General features: G+C 43.6%; 1 protein-coding gene across 11 annotated transcripts in view; it reads left to right on the top strand.

Moving 5' to 3' along the window:
- The window catches only part of SNX14 (sorting nexin 14), a 104,839-nt gene that overhangs the window by 12,238 nt on the left and 69,858 nt on the right, over positions 1–22,743 (top strand). For 4 of the 11 annotated variants that reach the window (XM_036316524.1, XM_036316532.1, XM_036316533.1 and 1 more), the window contains exon 1: positions 12,016–12,309. The exons of 1 other annotated variant lie outside the window; for it this stretch is intronic. In XM_036316524.1, the coding sequence (XP_036172417.1) occupies positions 12,116–12,309 (194 nt within the window). In that variant the 5' untranslated portion in view covers positions 12,016–12,115. Of the gene's footprint in view, positions 1–12,014; positions 12,310–21,472; positions 21,527–22,743 lie in introns of those variants that run through there. 6 more of the 11 variants (XM_036316528.1, XM_036316526.1, XM_036316530.1 and 3 more) reach the window with 3 other exon arrangements.

Genomic DNA, 22,743 nt, shown 5'->3' on the forward strand with positions numbered 1-22,743 from the left:
GTCCGCAGGCTGACGCTGTATCCACTGAGCCAAACCGACTAGGGCTAATAGGTATAATTTTGATTGATTCACACCAGATGGCTATTCTATTGGTTGTAGTCATTTTTTTATTTGACAATCTAAGGGAAAAGAGGTCAACTATACTTCCTTTTATTTCCCCAATAGTTCTAGGTGAAAAAACAATGAAAATACGTTTTCTTAATCATTGAGACATTTAAAGGAACTATATACAAACTAATATAACTTCTTTGGTACTGAGTTTCTTTTCTTGTAAAAAGATATTAAATTCTGACTTAATCCCCAGCTCAGCATTCTGTGAGATATAGCTTGTGTTTTTGGTAAAATTCTACCTAGAGGATTTCCTGCTTCATTTCATTCATACTTTAATTGTGAAGGCTTAGTTTCACAATATATAGGAAATGTTACATTATAAAAGACTTCACCCAGTAATAGCTTATATACATGAACATTTCCTGGTACATTATTTTTGTGATACTTAGTTACTTTTTGAGAAAGAGAGTAGGACAAATACTTTTATAACACTTAAGGAAACATTGGAGCCTGTATATTCTGAGGAAGAAAATTGTATCAAGCATTATTTAGGTTATTCCCAGATACCCTAAATTATTGTTTTAATATTGTACTAGATGGGAGTTAGCCTGGAATAACAGATGAAATTAATATATGAGCAACATGGACCTACTTTTGTGGTAGTAATTACATTTTTTAATCTTTAGCTTTAGTATTCATTTATCTCAAGTCTCTTAGTTCTGAAATTCTAAGCAAAATTCTCATTTGGTATAATGGTAATATAATAACCTGATAAGGAAATAAAAGGCTAAATTGCTGAACCTCCTAAATTTGCTTTTATTGCTAATAATTAAAAAATGTTATAAAAATTGTAGGGCCAACAAATAATCCAAAGTAGCATTAACTGTTCTATGCACAACAATCTCTTCTTCCATGCCCCTCAGTAAACTGTCTTTAGGTTGAAACCCCATAAATTTCATTATCAGGATAATGCATTTTATTGCATCCTTTTAGGCAGCTTGGTGGTTTTAGAATGATTCATTCCCCTTTTAATTTGATTTTCCTCTTATTTTCAAGAGCTGGTCAAAGGAAGGATACCAGTAGCCTGATAGGAAAATCATATTTTTTAAAAGCTGTAACTTCTTTAAGCTACACTGAATCACTCTACCTGAAAAGTTTTCTTGGCACTCTGCTGATTCTCTTGATATTTTCTGATTGCCCTGTTCTTATCTGTCCTCATTTCCTTCTTTTTCTCTATACATGTCGCCTAGATCTCACTTATATTCACAGCTTGGCATCACATCTATGTGGACTCCTGTTTAATGTCAGGTCTTGATAATCTCAGCTGTTTGCTGTACATGTTAGAGTGCTCTGCTTTGTCAGCGAATATGTCCTATTAGTTTCTCTTATCACATCCAGCTAGCTACATTTGATCATTTACTGTGACCGAATAGGCCTGAAATATCCTCTCTATCCAAGTCCTACCCTTACCCTTCAGGTCTGGGTGAACTTCATATTTACAGATATCTTAAATGGTTTCTAAACACCAAATTTCTGAATGGCACATTTAATTATAATGGCTCTCCATATCTGTAGAGTCTACAACAGCATTGTCCAATAGAAATAAAATACAAGCCACATATGTAATTTAAAAATTTATAATTTGGCCTCAGCTTGATAATTTCTATAAACACTCTGCTTGCCTTGTCTTGATGCCTGGGTGTCTTAAGAGTTCTATCCCATCCAAGCCAACCACTCAAACAAAAATCCTCTTCAGCCCAAATAGTAAAGTCTCCTTGTTGTAGGTGCATTAAAATTATCAACAAAGTATCCTTGAGGAACATGTATAATTAGAACATGAAGATAAAATTTCTGACTTTAACTCTCCTGTTACCTGGGTTTTCTTTTATTGTTTGTACTATAGGTTTGTAACAAGTCAAAACCCAAAATCTACCAACCTGCATAAGATAACTTTTAGTAGTAAACCATGGTTTTAAAGTATCTGGCAGCATTTTAAAATTTGATATTTCTATGCATTGTAACCGCCAAAAAGAATTCAGAATCCTATATAATAAAAGGCTAATATGCAAATTGTCCCTTGACTGGGAGTTCAACCAGGAATTTGACCAGAGGGTGGAGCTGGCTGGCCAACTTGGCCCATAGCCTCTCCCCTTGGCCTGATCGGCCCTGATCGGGGCGGGCCGGCTGGACCTCACCCATGCACGAATTTATGCACCAGGCCTCTAGTTTAAATTATATATTTGCTGTTATTGCTACCTTTCAATAGTGTATGTGGTAATCACAATTTCCATCCTCCCATGATTAGTGTTATATGCTGCTTTAACATAGTGGAAGAAAGCTAAGAAACTGGCAGAAGCTGAATATATAAGTAGGCTTAAACCAATTTAAGAGTAATACATAATGTGTTACCAACATTTGAAAACCCAGTACATGAAAGGGATATTTATTGTTGGATTCTTAACTTGGAAGCCCTACAAAAATTGCTCCAATACTGCCATCTGTTTCTGTGAGCATTCTGGGAGAAGCTTTCTTCTTAGTCTCAAGAGCTGAAAGTGAACTAATCTTTTTAATTATATGTTTAAAAACAAAACACCAAACAGCCCTGGCCAGTGTGGCTCAGTTGGTTGAGCATCATCCCATGCACCAAGAAGGTGCTGGTTCAATTCCCAGTCAGGGCACATGCCTAGGTTGTGGGCTTGATGTTTCTCCATTTCCCTTCCTCTTTCTCTAAAAATAAGTAAAAACATTAAAGAACAAACCTGAGAATACAACCAATAAAAATGCTGTCTGAACATCTGCAATAGAGTTTTTTTTTTTTTTTTTTAAATATATTTTATTCAGAGAGGAAGGGAGAGAGATAGAGAGCTAGAAACATCGATGAGAGAGAAACATCAATCAGCTGCCTCCTGCACATCTCCTGGGGATGTGCCCGCAACCCAGGTACGTGCCCTTGACCGGAACCGAACCTGGGACCTTTCAGTCCGCAGGCTGACGCTCTAGCCACTGAGCCAAACCGGTTTCGGCTGCAATAGAGTTCTTAATTATCCTATATAATTAAAGGCTAATCTGCAAATTGACCAAATGGCCCTAACTGGTTTGGCTCAGTGGATAGAGAATTGGCCTGTGGACTGAAGGGTCCCAGGTTCAATTCCAGTCAAGGGCATTGTACTTTGGTTGCGGGCACATCCCCAGTAGGGGGTGTGCAGGAGGCAGCTGATCGATGTTTCTCTCTCATCGATGTTTCTAGCTCTCTATCCCTCTCCCTTCCTCTCTGTAAAAAAAAAAAAAATCAATAAAATATATATTAAAAAACAAACAAAAAAACCCAAATTGACCAAACGGCAGAACGACTGGTCACTATGATGTGCACTGACCACCAGGGGGCAGATGCTCAACACAAGGAGCTGCCCCCTAGTGGCCAGTGTGCCAGAAACTGGATTCACAGCTGGTGAGCACAGTGGTGGTGGTGGGAGCCTCTCCTGCCTTCCTGGCAGCGCTAAGGATGTCCCATTGCAGGCTGGGAGCAGGCCTAAGCCATCAGTTGGAAATGCTCCGAGGGCTCCTGGACTGGGAGAGGGCAGGCTGGGCTGAGGGACCCCCCTGAATGCACGAATTTAGTGTACCAGGCGCGCGCGCGCTCTCTCTCTCTCTCTCTCTCTCTCTCTCTCTCTCTCTCTCTATATATATATATATATATATATGTATATATATATAAACTTAAGTGACCAAATGACTGGTCAGTGTGCTCCCACAGCCAACCTCCCGCAGCTGGCCAACCTCCCACAGTCCCTCCCCCTGGCCAGCCAACCTGCAGTCCCTCCTCCCAGACTGGGTGAGATGGCTCAAAGACTATATGTGGCTTTCTGATAATGCTGAAAATTCAGACTTGTAAAATGTTCATTGAGTTAAAATCCCTAAATTTAAATGGTAACTGTCTTTCAATGTAGAGGATTTTTTCCAATTTTCAATAAGGCCCGGCTGGCATGGCTCAGTGGTTGAGTGTCGACCTGTTGGTCTCAATCTCTGGTAGGGGGCATGCAGGAGGCAGCTGGTCAATAATTCTTATCTTTGATGTTTCTCTCCCTTTCTCTCTGAAAACAATAAAAATAAATACATAAAAAATAAAAGGGCACTTTCTCAGGTGTCCTCATTTGTTAAAAACATTTTCAATAAGGATTTCATAATTTTCTTATTCAAGATTTCTACTTGGATAGAATATATTGAGTTTATTATAGCTGGGATCAGCTTATCAAAATAGCAAAAGTTAGTGAAGATAACGATTTTAATTATTTGGTAGTAACCTTACTAGACTTGGAATTGAAGTATCAGTGTTAGTGATTTTCATGATTTCTGAACTATGCCTAATTGCATGGTCATTTATATGTACCACATGAAAGTGCTTTTCTTTTTATACTTTAAAGTATATCTTATCAAGAGGTAAGAGGAAGATTTGCAAAGCCTTTCCAAAATATTTTTAGAAGTTATTGGAGTCAGGTGAAAATATATTTAAACATCTGAATATTGTTAAGACTTTATGAAAGAAAGCCATTGTCTCTATAGTTAACAAAAAATAGTCCAGCTGGTGTTGCTCAGTGGATGAACATCGGTCTATGAACCAGGAGGTCAAAATTTGATTCCTGGTAGGGCATGTGTCCAGGTTGAAAAAAAAAAAGTGGACTGTTTTATTTAAAGAGTAACTTTGAAAAGTAGTTAAAAAAAACCTTGGTCATCTTATACAAGATGAACGGTAGTGTTAGATTATAAGTGCCTTTCCACTCAATCTTTAATATTTATCAACAGGCAGGTGAGCATTATTTTCAGTTTTTAATCAGTTACTAAATAATTTACACTTTCTGAAGTTATAACCAACTGCCTATTTCTATGAAAGAGGTTTGAGACAATGGCTATTCCATTATATCTTAGAAACAAGGTGACAAACATTGAATGCTTAAGTTTTTGGTGTGAAGACCACCCAGAATTTCATGGTCAAAAGAGCTTTTACCCAGAGAGTATCTATTTGAGCCAGTGAGTTGTATAAAATTGTAGTTCTTCAGATTTTACCGTTTGAGGTTTTACTTTGTCGCCACAAGAGGGGGGAGGCATTAAATATGAAAGTAATAACTGCATTTTGAACATCTTAAACTATTCATAAAAATCCCTTGATGCTCTTCCTTGAATTACATATTCTCCATTGTACTGAGTTCCTATTTTGAAAACCTAGGAAAGGAATATTTCTTGGAGTAAAAAAATCAGTTCAATGGTTTCTTTAACAGGTGCTTAATTTCCAGAGGTTGATACAGAGGGTAGGTTGTGGGAAAAAGAGGTTTATGAGATGTAAAATTAAGACTAAAGATAACACTGCCACGAAATGTAAAATATACATCTCATGCTTTGAGACATAGGGGAGAAAAATGGGTTTGCGAATGCTAATCCTGTGATAGGAGAGCATGCTCCAAGATTATAGGAGTCATCTGTGAGAAGTAGTGTGTATTCATTTATCCTCTTCCTGACACTCAGCCCACACAAATAATGGCCCTCAACAAATTCGTGTTTATTCAGGGTCATCAGAGTTAAGGAGGTCTGATTACTGGTACAACAGATTGAATTACTTAAAAGCATTTTAAATAGTTAACATTGCGTTTTGCTGCATGACTTCTGAAATTAACTGAAAGCAAATAGAGAAATTCTAGTCTTTGCTCAAATTATTGTCTTCCTGGAAGCCTTTCCCCATTCTCATCAGTTGAAAGTTTCCCTTTGCCATCACCTGTCATTAAAACAATAACAAAAAACTACTACAGCCCTTATATATAAACTAGAGGCCCGAAGCACAAAAATCATGTATTGGGGGGGTGTGGTCCCTCAGCCCGGCCTGGACCCTCTCGCAATCTGGGACCACTAGCTCCTAACCACTCGCCTGCCTGCCTGATCACCCCTAACCACTCGCCTGCCTGCCTGCCTAATTGCCCCTAACTGCCTCAGCCACTGCAACTGGGACCCAGGCTTCCGTCCTTCTGGCTGGCCGCAGGCACCCCGGACCCAGGCTGGCTTCTCCCAGGCCAGCCGCAGGCACCAGGGAGCCAGGCAGTGCCACCCGGGCCCTGGCTTTGTCAGGAAGGATGTCCGGTCCATCTGGTCTAATTAGTATATTACCCTTTTATTAGTATAGACTAGAGGCCCGGTGCACAAAAATTTGTGCACTCGGCGGGGGGGGGGGGGGGGGGAAGGGGGTGTCCCTCAGCCCGGCCTGTGCCCTCTCGCAGTCTGGGACCCATCGGGAGATAACGCCCTGCTGGCTTAGGCCTGCTCCCGGGTGGCAGAGGGCAGGCTCAATCCCTAGGTGCAGCTCCTGGTTGGGCTCAGAGCAGGGCTGATTGAGGAGTTGGGGCGCCGCCCCCTGTCATGCACAGAGCAGGGCAGATTGGGAGGTTGCGATGGCACCCTCAGTCATGCTCAGGGTAGGGCCAATTGGGGGGTTGGGGCACCGCCCCCTGTCACACTCAAGGCAGGGTCGATGGGGAGGTTGCGGCGCCACCCTGTCACGCACAGAGCAGGGCCAATCTGGGGGTTGGGGCGCTGCCCCCTGTCATGCACAGAGCAGGGTCGATCAGGGGGTTGGGGATCTCCCCCCTGTCACACACAGAGCAGGGCCCATCAGGGGGTTGAGGAGCTCCCCCCTGTCACAGAGTAGGGCCGATAGGGGAGTTGGGGCACCGCCCCCTGTCACACACAGAGCAGGGCGGATCAGGGGGTTGGGGCGCTGCCCTCTATCACCCACAGAGCAGGGCCGATCAGGGGGTTGGGGTGCCGCCATTCTCACACTCAGGGCAGGGCAGATGGGGAGGTTATGGCTCTACCCTGTCACACACAGAGCAGGGCCCATGGAGGGTGGGGGGGTTGGGGCGCCGCACCCTGTCACACACAGAGCTGCAGGGCGATCAGGGGGTTGGGGAGCTCCCCCGTATCAGGCACAGAGCAGGGCTGATCAGGAGGTTGGGGCGCCTTCCCGTCACGAACAGAGCAGGGCGGATAGGGAGGTTGTGGCCCTGCCCCCTGTCACACACACAGCCGCAGGGCGATCAGGGGTTTTGGGCGCTGCCCCCTGTCACGCTGATCCCGGTGATGGGAGGCCTCGCGACTCCGCTGATCCCGGTGCTGGGAGGCATATTACCCTTATACTATATAGGATAGAGGCCTGGTGCATGGGTGGGGCCGGCTGGTTTGCCCTGAAGGGTGTCCTGGACCAGGGTGGGGGTCCCCACTGGGTGCCTGGCCAGCCTGGGTGAGGGGATGATGGCTGTTTGCAACTGGTCACACACCCTTCAGGGTGGGGGTCCTCACTGGGGTGCCTGGCCAGTCTGGGTGAGGGGCTGAGGGCTGAAGCTCCCAACTGCTTCTTTTTTTCTTTTTCTTTTTATTCTGGGCCAGCTTTAGCTCTGAGGCTCCAGCTCTTAGGCCTCCGCTGCTGAAAGCAGGTATCTGGTTTGTTTCGGTTCTATAATCGAAACAATGTATAACTCCAGCTCTGAGATCCCGGCTGGCTGAAAGCAGGTTTCTGGGGTTTTGTTTAGCTTCTATATTTGTTACAATGTTTCAAACTGCAGGCTCAGAGGCCGGCAAGGCAGGCGGGAACGTTGGTTTCCTCCGTCACTGAAGCAAGCAAGCCTCATGTTAGTTTCAAGCTGCCGGGCTGCCGGCCGCCATCTTGGCTGGCAGTTAATTTGCATATCGCCCTGATTAGCCAATGGGAAGGGTAGCGGTCATACGCTAATTACCATGTTTCTCTTTTATTAGATAGGATATGCCCTTTGTTATACATTTTTTCATATGTGACATATCTCCTTTGGAGTTCAGAAAAATTCATCTAAATCATTGTATCTGCTACCACCTTTAGCACAGTGCCTTATACTTATTTGCTAATTCTATAAATATTCAATATATATCCAATATTGGAGATATTATTGGATTGTAATTTATGAGCCCTTTAGGTGAATGCATTATCAACTATTTTTTACTTTTTTAATTTGAAAATGTATTTTTAGCACACATGATAATTGTGATATTTATGAAAAACTTATGTATTTAATTGTACTGACTCTCCACAGCTAACATTAGTCTGAACCAGCACTAGTAGATATACACAGTGCAAGCCACAAAGGTAATTTAAAATTTCTAGTTGCCACATTATAGAAGAAACATAGGTTAATATTTTTTAGCCATTATTTCCAAAATATTATTTAACATGTAATCAAGTTTTAAAAATTGAGGTTGTTTATGTTGTTTTCATGCCATCTTCAAAACCTGGTGTGTATTTTATAGGTATAACACATGTCTATTTAAACTAGCCACATTTCAAACATTCAGCAGCCAGATAATGGCAATTAGCTACTTTATTGGACACTGCAGGTTTAGACTTCAGGGCAGCCATTAAAGTTCTCAGTTTCCTGTAAAGTAACTTTGACTTCACATCATTGTCATTTTAGATTATAATCTAAATAAAGCTAATTGGTTTGGCTGTTTTTTGTCATGTTCATAAATCCACAAAATAAGAAACCTTTTTGCATTAAGCATTGTATAAAGACATTTATACAGTTTCCACCCAAAGTAATCTCTGTAACTTATGAAGAAGGTATTTCTGTTTCAGAGTTGAGGATCTAGGAGTTGAGATAGACCAAGTTAACATTTTCTTTTTTATTTTAATATATTTTATTGATTTTTTACAGAGAGGAAGGGAGAGGAATAGAGAGTTAGAAACATCGATCAGCTGCCTCCTGCACACCTCCTACTGGGGATGTGCCCGCAACCAAGGTACATGCCCTTGACCGGAATCGAACCTGGGACCTTTCAGTCCGCAGGCTGACGCTCTTATCCACTGAGCCAAACCGGTGCTGGCCCAAGTTAACATTTTCTATAGAAAATGGAGCTGGTTTTAGAACCAAGATTAATTGTGGATATCCCATATCCCCATTGGAAGTTCAAAACTTTTTTAAAAAAATATATATTTTATTGATTCTTCACAGAGAGAAAGGGAGAGGGATAGAGACTTAGAAACATCGATGAGAGAGAAACATTGATCAACTGCCTGCTTCACCCCCCCCCCCTCCCCACCCCGGGGATGTGCCTGCAACCAAGGTACATGCCCCTGACTGAAATTGAACCTGGGACCTTTGAGTCCGCAGGTGATGCTCTATCCAGTGAGCCAATCCGGTTAGGGCCAAAACTTTTTTTTTTTTTTTTTAATATATTTTACTGATTTTTTACAGAGAGGGAGAGGGACAGAGAGTTAGAAACATCAATGGGAGAGAAATATCAATCAGCTGCCTCCTGCACACCTCCTACTGGGGATGTGTAGGGCCAAAACTTAATAAAAGGTTGAAAAAAATTTCACGATCTGTGTATGTGTTAAAGTGGATATTAGATTATAAGGTTAAAGAGAAAACACTTAGAAACTTAATTCAAAACATACTGAGTGTACACTGTAATTGAAAAATAAAAATAATGAGATTAAAAACTTTGCTAATGAAATAAAGTTTTATTTCATTAAATGATGTCCAGCAACAGGAAAAATTTTTTTTCTTGCTTAAGGTGTAGATATTAAAGAATTTTCTATGGCAGAAATTTATTTTTTTTTCTACTTTCTGAGCATAAGAGTAATATGAAAATTTAAGTTGCCTATTGTTTAGTAGTTAGCTTATTCTAATTGCCTCTGATAAAATTATATGGGAAAGATGTTTTAGTTGATTGTTATAAAGATGTTTAATTTGAACAGAACAGACCTCAGTGAAAAGTTGCACAGCAATTTTAGAATAGGCCTTTAAGGAAGCAAATTTTTAAACAGAAAAAAGACTGGCAATATAACTTCCTGGAACAATTTAATAAAGTAATTTACCTAATCATAAAGTACTCAAGCCCACAGTAGGCACTTGATACATGTAGAATAATTCAACATACACCTTTTATTTGTACTTCAGTAAAGCCCTATGTTTATATAAACCAGGGTTTATAGATGATTCAAAGACACTCAAAAAAAGCCACAACAGTGAAATTTATGTTTAGATAATTATTTCAGAACATTAAAAATCGCACTAAGCTTCCCAATGATGTTACACAGTAGTCTTTTAAATGGTTTAGTCAGAAACAACATCCTATATAATAAAAGGCTAATATGCAAATCAACTGAACTGTGGAATGACCAGTTGCTATGATGCACACTGACCACTAGGGGACAGATGCTCAATGCAGGAGCTGCCCCCTGGTGGTCAGTGTGCTCCCACAGGGGGAGCACCACTGAGCCAGAAGCTGGGCTCATGTCTGGGAGCACAGTAGCAGGAGCCTCTCCCGCCTCTGGAGCAGCGCTAACGATGTCCAACTGATTGCTTAGGCCCTCTTCCCTAAGCAGTCGGAAATCCCTGGAGGGCTCCCATACTGTGAGAAAGTACAAGCTGGGTTGAGGGCCCCCCCACCCCTCCAGTGCATGAATCTTATGCAACAGGCCTCTAGTGAGTATATATTTGGGATGTTAATTAAACAATAACTAATGAGGACGATCAGTGAAATGGATATTTTGTTGTTAATCCTAGCCTGAAGATATTTTTTCCATTGATATATATATATATATATTTTTTAGAGAGAATGGGAGGTGGGTGGTGGTAAGAGGAGAGGGAGAAAAACATCATGTGAAAGAGACACATAGATTGGTTGCCTCCAGCACACACGGATTTGCAACCCTTCGGTGCGCTGACTGAAGCTCTAACCACTGAGCCGCCAGCCAGGGCAGAAATGTATACTTTTATGTACTACTGTCGAACTCGACAATTCTGGGAAGAAATTTGACAGTATGTCTCATGTTCTTACCCTTTGATCCAGCAATTGTGTTGATATTGATCCTAAAGTACATATTAGAACTATGTACTGATTCGTTATCAAGGGTGGTGGTAATTATACTATTAATGAAATTAAATAATTACCATTAATAGAATAGTTAAAGGTGCGTTCTGATGGAAAAAGACTGCATCGTTTAACATCCACGTATTCGGCATAATAACACGGGGGAATACTAGAGAAATTATACATATACCACGTTTTGTTTTGTTTTGAAAAAAATCATTTCTGAGCACATATCTGCCCTTCGGAGGTTACGATGATAGGAAGGAGAAAGGACTGGCAGCATGAGCGCGCCATCTCTGGGGTTAGAAAGGCTCCAAATCCCGGCTTCGCCAAGTGTCTGATTCGAGTTCCTCTCCTCCTCAGTAATCTAGCTGTAAAATGGGAGAGAACCAGAGTACTTACATCCTGAGAGAAATGTGGAGAGGCTAAATGAAAGCGCTTAGCGCGCCGCCCAACTTTTACTTCTTACGGCGAGGTCTTCCTGTATCTGAGTTAGCGATGCTTCCAGTAACTAACATTTAGGAAAGCGAAGGCCCCACGAGACTCTACCAGGGGGCTTCAAGCTAACCTGTCCGCCCGCCGCATCCAAACCCTTGGAGTTTGGGGAGGCCCGCGGGGCTGTCGGCACTGATCTCTCGCCGGGGTGGCGGCCCAGTGGGTGTGCCTCATCCGTAATCCAGGCTGGACTCACCCGCGCGCAGCTAGGAACCAAGCGTCCCTCCTCGCTCCCCCTCGGGCGTGGCGCTAAGGCTAAGCTCACACCTGTCCTCACCCCCGCGCTAAGCCTCCGCTGCGTGCGGACGGGGCCTGAGTGGCGGGTGCGCGTCACAATGACTACAGCTCCAGCCGCCCGCGAGCTCGAGGTGTCCCGCAGGCCGGGCCGGGCAGCCGCGGGGCGCTGTCGTTTCTCCCGGCGGGTCGCGGGGGCGCAGGATCCTCTCGGGGAGGCCGGCGCGCGACTCTGGCACGGAGGGCGGAGGGGCGAGACGCGCGGGGGCCGGCGCGGGGTGACGACCTGGGGCACGTGGTGCTTCTGTCCCCTTGGCCGGCGGCCGCGCACGCGCGGCGGGGGCCTTGGGCGGGGCTTGGGCATCTGCAGCCCCGGGACAGTCCGCCGGTCGGCGGCGGTGGGAGTCGGCCGGCGGGCCGGCAGCCGGGCGGGGCGGAGGCGCGGAGGTGAATGGGGGTCGCCTCGACCTCAGTCTGTCGCACAGCTCCAGCCCCGCCGGTGGAGATGGTGCCCTGGGTGCGGACGATGGGGGAGAAGCTGAAGCAGCGGCTGCGGCTGGACGTGGGGCGCGAGATCTGCCGCCAGTACCCGCTCTTCTGCTTCCTGCTGCTCTGCCTCAGCGCCGCCTCCCTGCTCCTCAACAGGTAACGCCGCAGTGCGGAGCCAGCGCGCGGCGGCCGCAGCTCCCGGAACCGGGGCCGCAGGCCCGGGTGGCTGCCGCCCGGCTGCGTAGTGAGGGGCCTGGGGCGGCTGCGAGGCCTCTGGGGACCGCCCCCTCGGGGAGCCCGGCCGGCGTCGGGGCCCGGAAGTGCGGGCGGGGGCTGGGCCCAAGTGCCCCTTTCCCCAGGCCTCGTCTCCTCAGCCGGCCGGTCCGATTCTTATCTTTTCACCCACTTAAAACCCGGTTCTCCATCACTGACACTTTTCCGAGGGGGAAGTCGGTAACTCGGGCCCGATGGAGACGGCGCCGGGCGGTGCAGTCAGCTGACGCGGAGGGTTCAAGGTCCGGTCGCCCAGCTGCCCCAGGCAGATTCTCGGCCTGTCACTGCGCACACAGGCACAGACACACAGACACACACACACAGGCACACAGACACACACAGAGACAGACACACACAGAGACAGACACACACACACAGACACACAGACACAGACACACACAGGCAGACACAGGCACAGACACACAGACACAGACACACACAGAGACAGACACACACACACAGACACACAGACACAGACACACACAGGCAGACACAGGCACAGACACACAGACACAGACACACACAGGCACACAGACACACACACACAGACACACAGACACACACACAGGCAGACACAGGCACAGACACACAGACACAGACACACACAGAGACAGACACACACACACAGACACACAGACACAGACACACACAGGCAGACACAGGCACAGACACACAGACACAGACACACAGACACACACAGAGACAGACACACACACACAGACACACAGACACAGACACAGGCAGACACAGGCACAGACACACAGACACACACACACAGAGAGACAGACACACACACACACAGACACACAGACACAGACACACACACAGACACACACACAGACACAGACACACAGACACAGACACACACACACACACACAGACACACAGACACAGACACACACAGGCAGACACAGGCACAGACACACAGACACAGACACACACACACACACACAGACACACAGACACAGACACACACAGGCAGACACAGGCACAGACACACAGACACAGACACACAGACACACACAGAGACAGACACACACACACAGACACACAGACACAGACACACACACAGGCAGACACAGGCACAGACACACAGACACACACAGAGACAGACACACACAGACACACAGACACAGACACACATACAGACACACACAGACACAGACACACACAGACAGACACAGACACACAGAGACAGACACACACACACACACACACACACACACACACACACCTATCCCCCACCCAATCCCCCAACCCCTTTCAGCTGAGCTGCCCGCCCTGCTGCTGTTGGGTACAAAAATTTGTTGAACTGAAGTCAGAAAGCAAATTAGTTCCTGTCTCAACATCTCTCAAGAGAAGACCAAGAGTTAAAATTGCTAAATTCAATTGACGTTTTGAAATTTGAAGGTCCTGCCCCTGAAACGAATGTGTAGATTTCCGTCCTTTTGCTTTTTCTAGAAATGGTAGCGATGAAATAGGCAGTAGAGGAGAACTTTTCCTTTAAAATTATGTCCAGAATCCTTTTGGTGGAAAGAAGTCTGCGACAGTTGTCAGCGACAGCATCTGCATGATGTTTTCTCTGTTTTGAACATGCAGTCAACCGTATGGTTAATGAAATTATATAGGTTTCAGGTGTACAATTCTGTAATACATCATCTGTGTATTGTATTGTGTGTTCACCACCCCAAGTCAAGTCTCCTTCCATCAGCATTTATTCCCCCTTTACCCTCTTTTTAAAAATATATATATTTATTGATTTCAGAGGGAAGGGAGAGGGAGAGAGAGATAGAAACATCAATGATAAGAGAGAATCATTGATTGGCTGCCTCCTGCAGGCCCCCTACTGGGGATGAACCTGCAACCTGGGCATGTGCCCTTGGCCAGAATCGAACCTGGGACCCTTCAGTCCACCGGCCAACACTCTATCCACTGAGCCAAACCGGCTAGGGCCCCTTTATCCTCTTCTACCTCCCCCCACTCCCCTTTTCCTCTCTAAGCACCATGCTGCTGTTTTGTCTGTGAGGTGGTTTTTTTTCTTTTTTCTTTTTCTTAATCCCTTTACCTTTTTCACCTAGCCCCTTAACACCCCTCCCCTCCGACAGCTGTCAGTCTGTTCTCAGTATCTATGAGTCTGTTCTATGTGGTTTGTTTATTTTGTTCATTAGATTCCAGATATAAGTGAGATAATATGGTATTTGTCTTTCTCTGACTGGCTTATTTCACTTAGAATAATACTCCCCAGGTCCATCCATGCTATCATAAAGGGTAAGAGTTCCTTCTTTTTACAGCAATGTAGTATTCCATTGTGTAAATGTACCACAGCTGTTTTTTTTAAAATTTTTTTTTATTTTATTTTATTTTTATTATTAGTTAAGGTATTACAAATGTGTCCTCATCCCCCCCATTAACCCCCCCCCCCCCACAGCTGTTTTTATCCACTCATCTACTGATGAGACTTGGGCTGCTTCCCTATGGTGATTATTGTAAATAACAATGCAGTGAACATAGAGGTGCATGTGTTCTTTCAGGGTTCTTCGGATCAATTCTTAGAAGTATAATTCCTAGGTCATAAGGCACTTCCATTTTTAATTTTTGGAGGTAACTCCATGCTGCTTCCCATAGTGGCTGCACCAATCTGTATTATTCTCACCAGCAGTGCAAAAGGCAATCTTACTTTTTATCTTGAGGTAATTGATCCCCAAGGATAGGAATGGGAAAGCAGTAACAAGGAATTTGGTAACTTAATTTACCCTTAATTTTTCTGTGACTGTTGAAGTTGGGTTTCTTCCCTAGCCACGTTGCCTTCTTCTTCGTCGTCTTCTTTTTTTTTTAATAGGAGAACATTTATTGGGTTAATCACAGAGGTGGAAGAAGTAATTCCTAGAAGAAATGGGCTGAGGAATGAGTTATGGAGGCAAAGGAAGGGCCCTTGGAGCTTGGGAGGGAGGAAGGTAATAGTAATGTATCTGGGGGCGGGGAGGGGGGGGCAGGGGGCGGGGAGAGGGAAGGAAAGGCAAGGGCATGTTTCCCGGAGGGCTACTTTGCCTTCTTGTTAGTTGATTCTGGGTTTATTTAATATTAGGTCTAAATATTGATTGACCTTTTACTGGAAAATATGCTTTGATTGTGATGGCAAAGATGTCTGTAGGAATATGGAAGAAGTGGAATCTTTAACAGAGTACAAACTAATTAAGTACTTGCTTTTTTGTCATCTGGAAAGTATTCCAAGTATTCCAAGCTAGGCTAACAGGTTTAGCATGAAAGACATGTAACTTTATGATTATTAAGTTTTGTCCAGGGCTTCTTTTTATTTATTTATTTTCTTTCTTTTTAAAAAAAAATATATTTTATTGATTTTTTTACAGCGGGAAGGGAGAGGGATAGAGAGTCAGAAACATTGATGAGAGAGAAACATTGATCAGCTGCCTCCTGCACACGTCCTACTGGGGATGTGCCCACAACCAAGGTACATGCCCTTGACCGGAATCGAACCTGGGACCCTTCAGTCCACAGGCCGACGCTCTTATCCACTGAGCCAAAACGGTTAGGGCCAGGGCTTCTTTTTAAAAAAATGTTTTTATTGATTTTCAGAGAGAGGAAGGGAGAGGGAGAGAGAGAAGCATCAGTGATGACAGAGAATCATTGATTGGCTGCCTTCTGCTTGCCCCCTACTGGGAATGGAGCCTGAAACCTGAGCATGTGCCCTGACCAGGAATTCAACTGTGATCTCCTGGTTCATGGGTCCATGCTCAATCAACGAGCCACTCTGGCTGGGCTGTCCAGGGATTCTTTTACTTATTATATCCTTTGGGAGTCAGGTCATTTTTGGTCTTCAAGGTAGGACAACCACATAGGAACAAGTTGAACTAGATTTCTGAGGTGTCTACTTAAATATAGTGTTCTATGTTAAGAAGTCCTAGGATACTGATTTGTATACCATATAATCTGTACCCTGTATCTTTGTTTGTATTATGCAAAGAAAGAAGGAACTAATGTTATCTCTGAGTGGTTGGGTTTATGACTGAAATTGATTTTGCATACACTTTTTGGTATTTTCCATTTGTTGTCGTTATAATCAGCAGAAGTGATTTTAAACATTAGTCTTGACTAAAAGAATGATTAGGTATCCTTTTTCCAGGAAAAAAGCTTTTGGAAGGTGCAGGAAGTGCATATAGTATACTTTTCAGTGTATTATTATTTTTTAAAATATATTTTTATTGATTTCAGAGAGGAAGGGAGAAGAAGAGAGAGAAACAACAATGATGAGAGAGAATCATTGATTGGCCGCCTCCTGCACGCCCCCTACTGGAGATCGAGCCTGCAACCTGGGCATGTGCCCTGACCGGAAATTAAACCATGACCTCCTCGATGCTCAACCACTGAGTCATGCCGGCTGGGCCTTTTCAGTGTATGGTTTGCTTTTCTTTAAAAATATGTGTGTATTCACATGTACATACAAACATGTATGCTTAGACCATTTTTTAAAGATTGTTATACAAGAAAATATGGCCTCTTCTAAGAGTGGAAAATTGCTAGGCAAATCTACTCAGAAAAAAGAAAAATATAAAACATTTGGGCATAACAATGGAAATAGAAGAAATAGGAAGATATGCTCAATACATACTTTCAATAAATGATTTTTTAAAAATTGAAAGTCCCTAAATGTTCATTGAGAGGAGGACTGGCTTATCCTCCTCATCCTTAAGCCATGCACCAAAGGAGGCACATTCATTTTGAGACAACATGTAGCAAAAGGTCACAAATGTCTAATAAAACATATGGCAAATATAGCATTTAGGCACACGGTCCTTTTTGTAGATAACCTATATTATTAATCCTTCCATTTCAATTGTTTCATCTTCAATAAGTGATTTCTACACATGCATTTCACCAGTTTTTAGAAATAACTTTAAAAGACATTTTTAGCTTTAAAATTCCACTGGTTATGAAGATTTGAAGCTTTTCCTCTATAAGGTTAAACTTAGAGTAAATACCCTTTTTTGAAAAAATTTTTCTCAATAGTTTTGAAACTTTAACTCCTAAAGACTTTCAAGGTGTTATTTAGCACATAAACTTTTCTTTCAATATGAATTAAGATTATGAATCTTATCTGTGGAAAGATAAATGGGTATAACCTTAGGACCATTATAGTGATTTGTTGGAAGAGTGGAGTAACATACTTTATATGTTTCAAATTATTTATGATCTCACCTTTATAATATTGTTAGGACAAGTTAGGAACATAGTTACAATTAAATAGATATATTTATTTGTCAATCATAGATTTGAGTATTTGAATGTTAGAATAAGGAATACTTTGTTAGCCTAATAGTAATATTAGCCAACAATTTGTGAGTGCTTTGTTTTGGTCCAGGTATTGTGTTGAGTTTTCATTTATTATTGAGGCAATTTATTGTTGTGTTTGAAAGTTTTGACTGTGAAGCTTGATTGTAAGAATTTGATTCTGACTCCTCTACTTACCGTTACGTGACTTTGGATAAGTAACTAACTTTCCTCTGTCATAGTCTCCTTATCTGTAAAATGGGGTTAATGCTAGTACCAACATTACATGGTTATTTTGATGATTAAGTAGGTTAATACATGGAAAGTACTTAGAATGGTGCTCAATACATAGAGCGTGCTCTTATTAAATGTTGGTAGTTATTTTTCTTTCATATATCCTTACAATACTGTAAGATTGGTACTGTGATTAGCTTCAATTTTTTTTTTTTTATATAACCTACAGAAAAGTGCATTTGTTCTAATCAGGATCTAAACTAGATTCACTCATTGTATGTGGTTGCTACATCTCTTAAACTTTTGTGAATCTCATAATCTAGATTCTAGAACAAGAGTTGGCAAACTTTTTATGTAGTGTCAGTAAACATTTTAGGCTTTGCGGCCTACATAAAGTCTCTGTTCCATATTCTTTTTTTAAAATATATTTTTATTGATTTCAGAGAGGAAGGGAGAGGGAGAGAAACATGAATGATGAGAGAGAATCACTGATTGGCGGCCTCCTGCACACCCCCTTCTGGGGATCGAGCCTACAACACAGGCAGGTGCTCTGGGATCCTTCAGTCCACAGGCCAATGCTCTATCCACTGAGCCACACCAGCTAGGGTCATATTCTTTTTTTAAAGAACCCTTAAAAAATGTAAAAACTATCTTAGCTCGAGGGTTGTATCAAAGCAGGTGGCATTTGGCCCACAAGCCATAGTTTGTTAACCTGATCTAGAACATTCCTCCACATTCCTTCTCACCCACTCTCTTTTCTTCCCATTGACATTGACTGGTTGAAGAAACTGGGTCATTTTGTTCACTCTCGGGATTTTGCTGATGGTTTTCTTATGGTGTCTTATTTTTTTTTATTCTCACCTTCATATTTTTTGTAGACAGGGTTTTAGATCTATAGACTCAATTAGATGTAGATGTTTTTGGTGGGGCACAAGAATATTTCAGTGAGGCTGTGTACATTCTATTATATCACACTAGGGGCCCGGTGCACGAAATTCGTGCACTGGGTGGGGGGGGGGGAGAGTGTCCCTCAGCCCAGCCTGCCCCCTCTCACATACTGGGAGCCCTCAGGCGTTGACCCCCATCACCCTCCGATCACCTGATCGGCCCCTTGCCCAGGCCTGACGCCTCCGCCAGAGGTGTCAGGCTTGGACAGGGGACCCCCATCTCCCCCCGATCACTGGCTCTGGCCCCTGCCTAGGCCTGAGGCCTCTGGCCCAGGAATCATGCCTGGGCAGGGGACCCCCATCTCCCTCTGATTGCTTGCTCCACGCCCTGCCCAAGCCTGATGCCTCTGACCCAGGCTTCAGGCCTGGGTAAGGGGACCCTCATATCCCCCCAATCCCCGGCTCCGCCCCCACCCAGGCCTGATGCCTCGGCCAGAGGAGTTGACCCTCATCACCCTCCGATCACCTATCACCGGATCGGCCCCTTGCCCAGGCCTGAGGCCTCCGGCAGAGGTGTCAGGCCTGGACAGGGGACCCCCAGCTCCCCGCGGTTGCAGGCTCCGCCCCTGCCCAGGCCTAACGCCTCTGGCCTAGGCGTCCGGCCCGGGCAGCGGGGACCTGCAGTGGCAGCGGGGGGGCGCCGCGATCGTGGGCTTCGCTTTAGGCCCAGGCAAGGGACCCCTAGCTCCTGGGACTGCCAGCTTCGACTGTGCCCAGCTCCCATCGCTGGCTCCACCCCTACTTCCTGCTATCACTGGCCAGGGCGGCAAAGGCGCCTGATTCTCCGATCATGGCTGGGGGTCAGGGCAAAGGCGGCCCCAGGGCCACCTTTGCCCTGCCCCCCAGCTCTTAGCTCCCCCCTGGGTTTCCAATCACTGTCAGTGGCAGGGGGCTTCTTCCTGCTTTCCCTTTCGCCTCCCTGCATTGTGCCTACATATGCAAATTAGCCGCCATCTTGTTGGCAGTTAACTGCCAATCTTAGTTGGCAGTTAATTTGCATATAGCCCTGATTAGCCAATGAAAACGGTATCGCCGTACGCCAATTACCATTTTTCTCTTTTATTAGTGTAGACTAGAGCAGCAGTTCTCAACCTGTGGGTCGCGGCCCCTTTGGGGGTTGAACGACCCTTTCACAGGGGTCGCCTAAGACCATCGGAAAAAACATATATAATTACATATTGTTTTTGTGATTAATCACTATGCTTTAATTATGTTTAATTTGTAACAATGACATTGGGGTCACCACAACATGAGGAACTGTACTACAGGGTCACGGCATTAGGAAGGTTGAGAACCACTGCACTAGAGGATTACTCCACACAAGATGGAGTAGCCACACTTTTTGTGGATTCAGTTAGTGGTAGCTAATACCTTTAAAGGTAAGGTATCAAACAAATGTTCTTTTTTTAGAAAATAATTTTTATTTTTATTGATTTTAAAGATGGAGGAAGGGAGAGAAAAACATCAACGTGAGAGAGATACATCAATCGGTTGCCAATGTATTTGCCATGACTGGGGACAGAACTGGTCAGGAATTGAACCGTGGACCTTCCAGTGCATGGGATGATGCTCCAACAAACTGAGCCACACCAGACAGGGCCAAACAAACTTTCAAAACCCCAAACAAACTTTCTATTTCGTTTTACCACTTATTTATCTCCTGAATCAGTTACTTCATTATAGGTTGCAACATGATTTTCTCATTCTTTCATTCCTCCTATACTTTTAAATTTGAATTCTTTTTTAAAGTAGAATTGCTTTACTCCACGCAATAGGTCTGTTTAGTTACAAGGAAGTGCAGCTCAAATTGGAAAAGTAGGATAAATGCTTACTGTTTTCTCTTTTTTTTTTCTTTTTTTTTTTTCTTTAAATATATTTTATTGATTTTTTACAGGGAGGAAGGGAGAGAGATAGAGAGTTAGAAACATCGATGAGAGAGAAACATCGATCAGCTGCCTCCTGCACATCCCCCACTGGGGATGTGCCCGCAACCCAGGTACATGCCCCCGACCGGAATCGAACCCGGGACCCTTCAGTCCGCAGGCTGACGCTCTATCCACTGAGCCAAACCGGTTTCGGCTTACTGTTTTCTCTTAATTACTACTGTTTAGAATAATTGGTTATCTGGTAACTTCCAGTAGGATCTAGTTAGAGGCTTGCTTATTTTATTATTTTTTCTAAAGAACCAACTTACTTTTTATTATCTCTTGTCACTGTTGTCTACTTTATTGATTTGTTCTTCTCTTTACTGTTTCTTTTTTTTTTTTTAAATATATATATATATATTTTTTCTTTAATATATTTTTTATTGATTAAGATATTACATATGTGTCCTTGTCCCCACGTTACCCTCTACCCCCAACCCCCCCCACCCCCACTCATGCCCTCACCCCCCCGTTGTCCATGTCCATTGGTTAGGCCTATATGCTTGCATATAAGTCCTTTGGTTGATCTATCCCCCTTACCCCCACCCTCCCCTACCTTCCCTCCAAGTCCCGACAGTCCAATCAATGCCTCTCCGTCTCTGGATCAGTCCTTGTTCATCAGCTTATGTTGTTCATTATATTCCACAAATGAAGTGAGATCCTGTGGTATTTATCCGCTCTCAAGTTCCATCCATGCTGTGGCAAATGGTAAGAGTTCCTTTTTCTTCTTCCTCTTCTTAAAGAATACCTTTCAGCATTTCATATAATGCTGGTTTGGTGATGATGAACTCCTTTAGCTTTTTCTTATCCGTGAAGCTCTTTATCTGACCTTCTATTCTGAATGATAGCTTTGCTGGATAAAGTAATCTTGGTTGCAGGTTCTTGCTATTCATCACTTTGAATATTTCTTGCCACTCTCTTCTGGCTTTTAAAATATATTTTATTGATTTTTTACTGAGAGGAAGGGAGAGGGACAGAGAGTTAGAAACATCCATGAGAGAGAAACATTGATCAGCCGCCTCCTGCACACCCCCCACGGGGGATGTGCCCGCAACCAAGGTACATACCCTTGACCGGAATCGAACCTGGGACCCTTGAGGCCACAGGCCGACGCTCTATCTGCTGAGCTAAACCGGTTAGGGCTGTTTCTTTTCTTTTTATGAGTTTGAATTTGTTCTCCCTCCCAGACACACACACATATTCTGAATGCTTAGGTTGTTGGGTTTCAGTATTTTTTTGGTCTCTGATTAATGCAGGGTTTCTCAATCTTAACGCTGTTGAATTTGGGTCAGATACTTCTGTGTTGTGGGGACTGTCCTGTTTGTTGTAGGATATTTAGCAGCAGCCTTGTCATCTAGCTACTTGATGTCAGTAGTTCACCCCCACCCCAATTTCACTCCCCATAGTTGTGACAATAAAAAATGTCTCCATTTGTCCCCTGGAGGGGGAAAATCACCCTTGGTTGAGAACCACAGGGTTAATGCATTTAAAGCTATAGGATTTCCTTTTTGAATAATGCCTTATTATTGCTTGTCTTACTTATAGCCCACACACATTGCATGCAATGTTTATTGTCCAATACAGGTCTACAATTCCTAATCTGTAATTCTTAAATGAAAAAAGCTCTGAAGATGTAACTTTTTCCCTAAGTTTGGTACCAATTAATTACATTTAATGACAAAACTTGACCTAAACAGACATGAGACTACTTAGAGTTTTTATTTCCAACTTTTTTCTTATTGCTAATGTTTTATGGCAAAATATTAATATCTGATTATGGAGTACTGAATCAGATATCATAGGAGTATTATATGAAATATGAAGTATAGCACGGTTTAAGAATCCTAAAAAAGTAAGAATTCTGAGTCGTATCTGTCTGGCTTAAAATGATTTTTTTTTTTTAAATATATTTTATTGATTTTTTA

Source organism: Myotis myotis, unplaced genomic scaffold (assembly GCF_014108235.1).
Source record: "Myotis myotis isolate mMyoMyo1 unplaced genomic scaffold, mMyoMyo1.p scaffold_m19_p_7, whole genome shotgun sequence".
NCBI classification, from domain to species: domain Eukaryota; kingdom Metazoa; phylum Chordata; class Mammalia; order Chiroptera; family Vespertilionidae; genus Myotis; species Myotis myotis.